Genomic DNA, 12154 nt, shown 5'->3' on the forward strand with positions numbered 1-12154 from the left:
ATCTACTCTCTGCTTTTCTTTTGTCTCTAACATTTGGATTATTCAAGGGTTGTGCGATGTTGGTATATTGCAAATGCTTTTGTACGTTTACAAAAAAATGTTGTGGTGAAGGGCTAGTATTCTTGGAAATGTTTACGACTTGAGTTGACGTGCCAGACAATGCTCAACGCCTTGGATGGCGTGAGGGATTGAGACGGGGGCGAGCTTAACTCCTTGGGCAGTCTGGACGAGGGCGTGGACTGCTGAGGAGAATCTGCACAGAGATCTTCTTAATAAGTATCTCTATCACTCCCAGAGAGTTGACATGAAGCAAATCGAGAAGACTATCCAATATCTGATGCGTTTCCACTGCAGGGCGAGGATTTTCAGCTGTCTCGGAGCTGCAAACCTGAGTTTGATTCTTTATATGCTTGAAATGGCTTGTTTTAGTTGGTGAGATTGGTGCGTTGTTTAGCCGTGTGAACGAGCTGTGCAGGAACCGGAAGAGTCGAGCTGCTGGTGATCTTCTTTAATGGCTCGTGCAGCTTTAGGTTAGATGGAATGAGGTGAAATACTGTTTATCAGTCGAAATAGGAAATTCTGTTTATCAGTTTTTGTTTTGATCACTTTTAATACATTGGTAGATTTGTTGTGCAAAAAATATAGGAAATTTGATGAGCTTGAGGATGTTTTGTAACCAATTGTAAGATTGAAAGTTTTTTTGTTTTCTTAAATATCGATTTAGCCTTTCATCTTTGTTGTAAATTTCTAAAATTTAATATAGATACTCTCTGTTATTTGAGTAGGAAGGGAAGAGAATATGGAATAATGTTACTTGAGAAAAAGAGAGAATGTGGATTAATGAGGCGCTGGCTGCTGAGTTTTTGTTATTATTTTTATTTAGTTGGCTGCTCATAAATTTGTTAAAATTGGGTTAATAATTTTTCATTTTCTTGTTGTTGAGATATAGATCTGAATATTTTTGTCTATAGAATTAAGCTAGTATGTGTTTTTTTCTTAGAAAGAATAGGGCCGAATGGCCTTATTCAACATACAACATCAAATTTTGTCCACCATTTGAAAAAACATGAATTTTAGCCATTTTTTGTATGTCATGACTATTCTACCCTTCTCTCTCTCTCCTCTCTCTTTTTCATCTCCCTCTCTCTCTCTCCAGCGGCTCCTCTCTCTTTCTCATCTCCCTCTCTCTGCTCCAGCGGCTCCTCTCTCTTTCTCATCTCCCTCTCTCTCTCTCTCCAGCGGCTGCGCGGCTGCGGCGCCGAGCTTGGAGAATTCGTTGGAGCTCTCGCGGCGGTGGTGGAGGAGATCCTCTCTCTCTCTCTCCAGCAGCTGCCGCTCTCTCCTATCTCTTTCTCATCTCCCTCTCTCTCTCTCCAGCGCGTGGCGGCGACTGATCTGGTCTGATGAGGCGGCGGCGGTGGATCTGATCTGATCGTTGCCCAAAATGATTATTTTACTTGGTTTTATTTTGGAATTCCGTTGGCACTTATGGCACTAATAGTGACATAAGTGCCAACGAAAATCCAAAATAAAACCAAAGTAAAATCTTGGCACTTATGGCACTAATAGTGCCATAAGTGCCTAACCCGACCCGGCACGCGACCCGCGTGCCTGATCCTACCCGGTCCGCCTTATTAAGGGTAAAAACGTCCAAATCAATAAAAATGGCCAAAATTTGTGTTTTTTCAATGTGTGGCCATAAATTGTGTTTTATGCTTCATTTTGGTTACTTCAAAATTTTACTCTTTTTCTTATTTCATAAATGCGTTTGCCTTTTATTTGAAAGGGTTTAAATCTTGATCTCGTGGATATGCATATATTGTACTAACGATCTCGTGGATGCATCCATGATAAGCTCGTGAAAAGTCTCAATTCTCTAAATCTCTAATTAACTCTATTTGTTATAATAAAATAATTAATATTTTTATTATTTTGAATGAAATAATTTATTTTCAAAAGAAAATAATCAATATGTTGAATAAAAATATAAATTTTGAAATGTTCGTATTAAGTTAGAGAGCCTCAAAGATTCGATAAACAAAGTTCAGATTTCGACTTGATACTAAATTAATAAACTTGAGCACATCACTTATCATATATACTACTAGCTAGTTTGAGGTTTAAATTAATATTCACCTTGTAAATCATCATGATCGAAGGACTGATGAGAATTATTCTTTGTTCTTATTTTTTTTTAAAATCTCATTTAAACCTATTCTAAATACGTGTGTGTAAGTAAAATAGAGAAATTAATCTTATCATAATTTTGTAGAATTTTAGATATAAATAGATAGTTAATTATCTACATCAAATATCCATATATTAAATTACTAAAATATCCTTATAAATTTAAATAATTAAGAAGCAAAAAATAGATAGCTCAGGGTGTTGATATGTTTGTCTATGATGTCTGGCACACCGCTTGTGATGGCGGTTCTCAACGTAAGAATGAACGTTTCATATACATCTAGACCTTCGAGGCATGGGCGGATCTACATGGGAGCTACACTGGGCTCCAGCCCAGTGCAAGCCCAAAATTTTGTCTTATATATATTAAATATATTTAGCCTAATTTCTATATAGTTCAGTCTTAACACAGTCTAGCTTTCAAAAAAGATAAAAATATCTTTCAATATACTAATAAAAATAAGTTTATTCTTGTAGAAGCTAGATTAATTTTTTTAAAATCATATAGCGGTAGTTTTTTATATGCTTTTAATGTATATGTTATTGAATCAATAGAAAGAGAATAATTATCTATTATAGTAGGTGATCGAATTTTAATCCTAAGTCTATTAAAATTCTACTTGAACATAAAAATGAATTGTACGGATTGTCCGAAAATTTTGGCTCGGGGGCTACCGACCCGAACCCCCACTTAATACCTTCAAGGTTAGCTCTCCCTATCGACAAATTCTGAATCCGCCCCTGCTTCGAGGTCCCCCGACCGTCCGTTGGGGTATTATAGAATGAACGTTTCATGCTTTCCCTTTCTAATGTCAGCACAAATCTGCCTTGCAGATCTTTATTCTATCAAAAATAATTCAAACCTATGTATGGCGGCTTTGCTGTTTGGACTTGAGATTAATCTTTTTAGGGTGCGTTCACTTTGACGGATGAGAAAATGAGGGATAATAAAAATTTATGCCTTTAAATGTCTCATTTGGAGGGATAATATTATCCTTCCTTTAAGTGAAAATAAGGAAGGAAAAATGGTGAACTTCTCTTTTGTGTAAAATGTGGGATAAGAAAGGAAACATTTAAAGACATAAATTTTTCTTATCCCTCCATTTAGAGGGATAAAAAGCAAACACATCCTAAGGGTAATTCTATTAATAGCATCACTAAATAAAAAATAATAATAAGAATATTTATAAAATCACTATTTTAGCCTTGTAGCGTCTGAAATCATCATAGCCCCAAAATTTGAACAAATAACTTCTACGATGGAGTTGAATCAAAGGTCAATGAGATAATATATTTGCTGCTTCTATCATAGGCATCAATAAATTTACTTTTAATATTATAATATACAAACAATACAATCTACAAATATGATTTCATTTCTTCAATAAATCAAATCGTCTAGGACATCGAAAGTTGAGATAATGAAAATTTTGATCATGCACTCAGTCAATAATTGTGTTTCAAGAGATATTAATGTATTTCATGAGATAACTGAAGAACCAAATATAGATGGCCACAATTAGATGGCCACAATTTGTATTTTAATGTATTAATTGCAAACACATCCAAGTTTTCTCACAAATTAGATGGCCACAATTTGTACAAAAATCATTTATTGCAACCCTAGCCAGTCACCAATATCTCATCAATGAATGTTAGAATTCACAAGGTCGATTGAATTCCAACCATCCAATTCAATACAAAATTACATATTTAGAATCCCAAAGCATTGTATATATATAGTAGCAACATCACAATTACTACTCCCTCCGTCCCAAACGAAATGTCCTATTTCTTTTTGGCACGGAGATTAAGAAATGTGCATAAAGTAGATAAAGTGAGTTGGTGGAAATTATTTAAATATTAAGTATAGAGAGAGTGTATTGCCAAAAAAGAAAACATGACATTTTGTTTGGGACAGTCCAAAAAGAAAAACAAGACATTTCGTTTGGGACGGAGGGAGTACGAAACTAAAATATGGGCAGAAATCCACATAAATTTCACATTTGAGTCGGCATAAAATTGCTTTTTCCCCTTGTTTTTTAGTTGCAGCAGTATCAATGAGATTATTATTAAAGATTTCTTGTTCAACTCAAATTTCAGTATATATTTTTCCCTGAACAAATTTTCTTTTTTGAATCTTCTTCATATACGTACCCCCCTTTAGTTTAGGGCTATGGGGATAAAATCGTAATTCTGTTAATATTTTTATTATTATTTATAAGCTTAATTATCCAAATACTTTGACAACTTATAAGCTCTTAAAAACTACATCTTGAGCTTATAAGCTCTTTTAAAATAAACTTAGCTAAACACTCTTTGTCTTAAGTTAGCAAAATACTCCCTCCGTCCCCCAAATAAGTTCCTCTTTCTTTCTTTCCATTTTTGGACAACTACCCTACCACTAATAATACTTTATTTATTCTTACTTTTCACTTTTTCACAACTTCCAATACTAATTATAACACTTTTTCACATTTTCACTATTCTCAATACTAATTATAATATATTTTTCTCTACTATCAATACACTTTATCACTTTTCCTTAAAACCTGTGCCGTCCCCAATGAGGAACTTATTTTGGGGACGGAGGTAGTAATATTTTCTCTGTTTCAATCTCACCGCATTAAATATCTTTTACATTTCGAGATGTATTATTTTTAATAGTAAATATTTTTTTACGTTGATATCATGTAATTATTTTTTGAATCCCCAATTTAAAAATTGTGGATTCACTACATGTTGTATTAGAACGTATCAGTTGTAACTGTAACAACCGACAAACACTTCAAGTACCATTTAACATATCTAAGCTACCAAACAAGTAGTCAGAGCTTGCTATCTTGGCTTATCAACTCTATCTAACGAGACCTTTCAATTTACCAAAATAGTTATTTTTATATCATTAGCTCGATATAATAATTGAGTTCTATAGCTACATGAATAACTTCATGTCGCATTCAATCATCTTTCTCATATATTCATTACACTATATTACCATTTCCGTCCCACGAATCTCGACACGTTTGGTTTCGGCACGGGAATTAAGGAGTTATAGATTAGTGTTTTAAGTGTGTATGTAATAAAGTATAAAAGTGATAAAGTAGGAGAGAAAAAATAATAATTATATATTACTACCTTATTTGGAAATGTGTCAAGATTCGTGGGACGGCCTAAAAAAAAATACGTGTCAAGATTCGTGGAATGGATGGAGTATATGTTTAAGGTTTGATTAATTGCATAGTGTTTGTCTGCCCAAATTTGGGGTTTTGCGGATACAACCTTAATAAATTAACGAAATTAAAAAAAGAAACTTTTGCCACCGGGATGGGACCACAACGGCTGTTTCAGATTAGTTCAAGCCTGTCGTTGGGTTGCAATTAGAGCTGGCAAAACGGGCCTGGCCCGGCCCACCCGTATTTAGGGCTGGGCTGGGTTGTACAAAATGTAGGCCCAAAAAAATTCAGACCTAAAAAGCCCACCCAATCAGCCCGTTGATCGGGCCCGGGGCTAAAAAGTCCGGGGTTTTCGGGCTAAAAAGCCCGCCCGATTGAATTTTTAAAATATATTTTTATTAATTTAATTTTAATTAAATATTCTATTTTTAATTTTAATATACTAATTCTGTCGGATTAGCTACCAAAAGCTCGACGTCTGGCCCTCGATTTGTGATAAGAACACGCAGCGGGTGAAGCATTTCCAGCTTTAGCCGAGAGCAGATCGCCTCTTGCTTTTCTAGATCCACTATTTTTTTCCCATCTTTATGCTAAATAAATAGGTCTAGTTCTCGGTGACTTTTATTTACAGGCAAAAAACAGCCATAATGCCATATGCTACCTAAGAAAATACCAAGAAATGTCAGAAAATAAAATCTTATAACACCAATTGTTTGCAGATGTTTGAATAACTAGCTATTAATAGCTCATGGCACAAACCAAATGAGGAAATCCAATTAGAGTGATCACAACATCATTTTTAGGATGATAGTATTATTCTGCCATTGCAAGTCCAGTTTTACTAAAAAAATTACTAATTTAATTCCTAAGCTATCTAGCAATGAAATTGAAAGACGACTGTGTCAACAATTGGAAACAAATTGACCAGTAGACAGATGAGTGTACAATCGTTCACATAATTTTAATTAAATATTCTATTTTTAATTTTAATTTTGTCTATATATGATTTGGATTTATTTTAGTTTATTTAAATTTTTGTAAAAAAAACAAAATTTAGTGAAAAAAAATTAAATCATTGGGCGGGTTTGGCCCGACCGCCCAGTAGCTCAGTCGAGGTTGGGCTGGGCCTGAAAATTGACAGCCCAACCCAGCCCGATAAATCTCAAAAGCCTGTTGGGCAAGGTCGGGCCGGGCCGGGCCGCCCATTTTGCCAGCTCTAGTTGCAATTGCAATTGACAAACAATATAAATTGGAAAGTTGTAATATTATTATAAAAATTATTATTTCAGTGATGCTACTTTCCAACGCACACGAGATATATTCAATAGTAAAACCTTATCTTGAGGTGCAAATTGTGGAATAATACTATTATTTATTAATTACTACTCATTGCAATTCATATGAAGAAGTTTGTCGTATATCATGACAAATACTAGTACCACGTGAAATGACATGCACATTTCACTTTAAGCCCAAAAGCCACGTATTTAAATTTCTTTCCTGCCTAAAATTCTTGGAAAGAAAAACAATTAGCAATTTATTCAAACGAATCAAAGATTACCGCAATAGCAATATTACAGTTCATGAGTAGTTTGATAAACCTTTCGCATATGGAGCTAAAGTAATCATCAGAAATGAGTAAAAATTTAAAATGTCATATTCCTTAAGTCAGGGACGGGGCTAGGGGGGCTAGAGTCCCCTCTCAAAGTTTGAGTTTTTTTTTTAATTTAATTTTAAAATATATATAGATATATGTTTATACCTATTATAAAATAATTTTGTTTTATAAAAGAGTATTTGGTTATTATATTCTCTCATATATACTTAATTTAAGGATAATTCTGTTATTTAAAACTATATAATCTATGAAATATTGTTTGTTGTTATTACTATTATACTTGTCTTTTAATAAAAAATGCCTAATATGTATGAAATGCTAAAAAAATTATAATGTATTGAAACTAATTTATAATATATAGAAAATATATAATCTATGAACATGTTGTTTGTTATTATTATTATTATTATGCTTGTCTTTTAATAAAAAATGTCTTAAATATACGGAATGTCCAAAAAAAGTTTTGTGATATATTGAAACTATATAATCAATGAAAATATTGTTCGTTATTATTAGTATTATGCTCATATTTTAATTAAAAAAATACCTTAAATATACAGAACGCCCAAAAAAATGTCTTACATAGAGTTTAAATGAATTAATAGTCGCTAGTTATATCAATAATACGCGTGTTCTGTACTGGTGACCACTACAACGTGTGGAAATTAATTTATTTGTGTGCAGTGCTATAAACTTCTCTATAAATAGAGTTGATCCATTTGAAAAAAGAAACATCGAGAGTCATCGAATAATTAAAGCTTTGAGCGCACACAACAAATCAACAATCATTTCTTCTTTTCAATTTCGGTAATCTTCTCTCCCTTCTTTATTTTCAAGTCTTTAATTACTTACGGGATATATAATATTTTCCTCCGTCCCACGAATGTTGACACGTTTTTCTTTTTGGATTATCCCACGAATCTTGACACATTTCTAAATAAGGTAATAATTATTACATTCTCTTTCATACTTTATTACTTTTATTACATTCTCTCTCCTTACTTTATCACTTTTATACTTTATTAACTACACATTTAAAACACACTAATCTGCAACTCCTTAATTCTCGTGCCGAAACCAAACATGTCAAGATTCGTGGGACGGAGGGAGTATTTCTAATTTCTTAGTGTCTTTTTTCTTCATTATAAATCAACAGTGTTAAATAAAAAAATTAATTTAAAAGTGCGCTACAGTGCACATATTATCTCTTAGTTTTTTATTTCGTTAAAGTTTGTCTACTCTCGGTACCAATTTCATTATTGTTTATATCTTGTAAATTGATGTTTCTCGATAGTTTTTTTTTTTAAGTAAAAAAAAGATAGTACTGTTTTGGCGCTTGGTAATTTATTATCTCTGTTAATTAGTTAACCATGATGATATATGACGACAGCGTTAAGAATGATGCTAATATAAACCGGTTTCGTAGGCGTTTATTTTGGACCCCTACGAAACCACCAGCTATGAAACCGGTCATTTGAGTAGATAGAAACCGGGTAAAATCGTATTTTCTTATAGTGAGAATATTTTTTGTGAGGCTTTTAAAAATAAGACTATTTTTATAGGTCGAAATATTTGAGTTTACATTTGAAGGTTGGAGATATGGCACTGGCGGCGGACGCAATTCCAAGGTTCATCGTCGTCAAGTCGAAAGTTTATAGTGATAAAGGCAACGCATACTTCAAGGCTGACGGCACCGGTGGTGGGTCCGTACTTCTCGGTGAAGCCGATGTGTTCAGCACGGTGGCGAAGATCGAGGCGGAGCGATCAACAAGCAGCAACAGCTACATCAACCTGCGATTTTGTTATTCCAATAGATATTGGGCGCGGAAGGCAAACAGCAACCTCATTGTGGCCGACTCCGACCAGCCCGATGAAGACACGACGAAGCCAACATGCACACTGTTCGAGCCAGTTAAGGTAGATGATTTCTTCTACTTGATTCACGTTCAGAGCGGAGGGCATCTGTTGATGGATACCGCAACCTTGGCTTTCTATGTGGAATCCAACCCTATAAGTGAACAAGCTTACCTAACTTTTGTGGATTGGAATTCATTAGTGAAACTGCCTCCGCGCATAGCGATCAAAGGAGATAATGAAAAGTATATCAAAAATTTTAACGGCAGCTTGCAGTTCGCGTCCGATGATGCTAATAAGGAAGATTCGAGCTACGTGGTCGAGCTGAGGCCGAACGGAAATGTCCAAATAAGGCTGGCTGGTGATGAAGATGCTTACTGGGCACTAAGCCATACAGTTAATTCCTGGATTGACATGGTTGATCCTTTCAATGAGCAGAATCAGTTCTGGCCGGTCAAAATCGACGAAAAATCAATCGCGCTCCGCAGCGTTGACAACAACAACTTCTGCCGGCGTCTTAGTGCTGAAGGTGCTGTGGATTGTCTGAGCGCATCGGCTACCACTATAACCAATGAGGCAATAATGCAGGTTAGTTAGGGGTGTAATCGAATCGAATATATATTACTCCCTTCGTCCACGAAAGAACTTCCTATCTTTTCTTTTTTGGACGCCCACAAAAGAACTTCCTACCTATTTTTGAACTATACCCCACCACTTATAATCCTCTTACTTTTCACTTTTCACAACTCCCAATATTAATTATAACACATTTTCACCACTCCCAATACACTCAATTACCTTTTATCCACTCTCAATACACTCAACATTATTTTTTCTTAATACCCATGCCAAACCCTCATAGGAAGTTCTTTCATGGACGGAGGGAGTATAATTTAATTTTTTATTAAATACTAATCAAATTGATCTAACGGTGAGATGACCAAATCGGACCAAAATTATTTGATTTGTTTACAACCCTACGCAGGTGCAAGAACAGGTGCTGGGAAGGACGATCTACAACGTGAGGTACGAGATGGAGTATGCTCGGATCTTCGACGAGCAGCCTTACATAGCGGGGTCGTCCACGCTGACCAACGACAAAGATGGAGAGGCTTCTATGTCAGTCTCGATTACGTACACAGACGAGAAGACTTACACTTTTACACGTAGCTTATCGTTGACGGCGGGGGTTTCCGCCTCCATCGAAGCTGGCGTTCCCTTCATTGAGAAAGCAACGATTACAGTCAATTATGAGATAAATGGGACATTTGAATGGGGCACTGAAGAATCAACTTCAGTATCAGTTACGGCTACAGGTTCGGTTCCTGTGCCGGGGAGGAGCACGGTTGTGGTTGATTATGTGGGAACCAAGGGCACGTGCAATATTCCGTATTCTTACACTCAGGAAGACAAGAGCTCCACCGACGGCAACACTCTTTACACTGACGTGAGTGATGGTATTTACACTGGCGTCAATTGTTACAACTACAGCTTTCATGTTAGATCGACTCAGCCGCTTTGAACATGGACGGACCGATCAACTCTCAGCCTCTACTTTATTTATGCTAATGAATAACGTCTCAGTTTTATTTTTGGGTTATCTCATTTATAATGTTTCAATCCAAAAAAATATTTATTAAATAAGGCTATTTCCTTAATTTGTGTGCTCTAATTTACTTTATCCTTACTTTTTTTTTGCTATTATCTCTTTCTACTCACTCCTCACTTACTTTATCATTAATTACGTACTTTTCTACTATTGCAAAATATGGCAGAGATAACATTGGAAAACGCTAAAATAAATAGCGGCGGTAGATGCTTGAACAAAGGATGTACTTAATCATTAATTGTGTCTCAAATTTTTAAGTAAATCTTTTATCGGCTGAATATGCAACCGAAAATATTATTCCCTCCGTCCCATGAAGCATGACACAATTCTTTTCAGCACGAGAATTAAGAAATTGGTATTTTGTGTGTTAAGAGTGATAGGTAAAAAAGTGAATAAAGAGCAATTTTTTTGCCATTTTTAGAAACATGCCATGCTTCGTGGGACAAACTTAAAAGCAAACCGTGTCATGCTTCGTGGGACAGAGGGAGTACTCTCTTCGTATCATTTATACTACAATCTTGTTCTTTTAAATAATTGTATCGAAAAAAAAAATTAAAATAACAAGTCCTGTTTTCTTTTCAATTTTTAATTTATTATTTTGGAACTTAGAATTACTAGCAACTATCCGAACCAAATCAAACAAATAAATGGTATGAGTAATTATCCATTTCAATTATTGTCTATTTCATGTTGAGACCTACAAGAAATTATCGTTTCAACATATATATTTTAATCCAAAACTGATCCCAAACATTTTTGAGCCCAAACATTATTATTGAGCTTGAATTAGATACAAAATTAGTAATATCCAATTTCGTAACAATACATACTTTTATAACAGTAATAATTTCATTTTGTGAAAAGAAGGAATGAGTAAGGTTCAAATTCTATTTTGTAGAAAATGAGAGAAAATAAATGAAAAATTTAAAAGGTGAAATTATATTTATCCCTCTTTTTTCCATAATAAATTTACAACTAAAAAGAACGCACCCTAAGAGCTGCTTTTAGTCTAACTTTCCAATTGATAATATCATTTATATCTTCAATCGAACCCACACATATATTAACAAGCTCCACTACAAAAAAATCGTGAATTACCGACGGCGAAATGCCGTCGGTAACAAAAGACGGCCGCCGGTAAATAGTGTTACCGGCGGCGTTACCGGCGGCAACTCGCCGTCGCTAAACGATTCGTCGGCAACGCCATTACCGACGGCGATCGGCCGCCGCCGGCAATTAACGGCGGCGAAGCCGCCGGCATTTCCGCCGTTAAATACCGCCGTTGAACGGCGGAGAGTTGCCGGAAAATTACCGACGGCGTTTGCCGTCGGTAATTAGCGGCGGCGAGATCACCGTCGGTAATTTCCACCGGACGGTGGTGGCGCACACGCCGGAGTTGTTCACGATATTACCGAGGGCAAAATGCCGTCGGTAATTACCGACGGCATTACCGACGGCATTTGCCCTCGGTAATATTTTTTAATTTATTTTTTTTTATTTTATTTTTTTTATTTATTTATTTTATTTATTTATTTATTTTATTGTATATCCACAATTTATTTCGGTATTTATACAGTATTGCATAATTTAGACGAACTTCCCAGTCGGTCACCCATCTTAGTTGTGCTCTAAGTCAAGCACGCTTAACCTTGAAGTTCTTTTCGAATGGTCACCAGTACAGAACACTCGTATTATTGATATATATAGTAT

General features: G+C 35.2%; 1 protein-coding gene across 2 annotated transcripts; it reads left to right on the plus strand.

Annotated features, from left to right (window-relative positions):
* Nucleotides 1-7715: 7715 nt before the first annotated feature.
* LOC131012739 (uncharacterized) lies at nucleotides 7716-10467 on the plus strand. Of its 2 annotated transcripts, none has more exons than XM_057940737.1 (3): nucleotides 7716-7788; nucleotides 8572-9423; nucleotides 9821-10467. In XM_057940737.1, exons 2-3 carry the CDS (start codon nucleotides 8581-8583, stop codon nucleotides 10355-10357), a joined length of 1380 nt encoding a protein of 459 aa, XP_057796720.1. In that variant the 5' UTR covers nucleotides 7716-7788; nucleotides 8572-8580; the 3' UTR covers nucleotides 10358-10467. The 2 variants fall into 2 exon arrangements, with proteins under 2 accessions (XP_057796720.1, XP_057796721.1); XM_057940738.1 differs by lacking the exon at nucleotides 7716-7788 and adding an exon at nucleotides 8431-8474.
* The last annotated feature ends 1687 nt before the right edge of the window (nucleotides 10468-12154 follow it).

This window comes from Salvia miltiorrhiza, chromosome 2 (assembly GCF_028751815.1).
Source record: "Salvia miltiorrhiza cultivar Shanhuang (shh) chromosome 2, IMPLAD_Smil_shh, whole genome shotgun sequence".
NCBI classification, from domain to species: Eukaryota; Viridiplantae; Streptophyta; class Magnoliopsida; order Lamiales; family Lamiaceae; genus Salvia; species Salvia miltiorrhiza.

Bases quoted from the DNA above. Each gene is read 5' to 3' on its own strand.
- LOC131012739 (XM_057940737.1), top strand. From the start codon at position 8,581: ATGGCACTGGCGGCGGACGCAATTCCAAGGTTCATCGTCGTCAAGTCG. The intron at 9,424-9,820 runs GTTAGTTAGGGG...AACCCTACGCAG, and splicing joins CCAATGAGGCAATAATGCAG to GTGCAAGAACAGGTGCTGGG.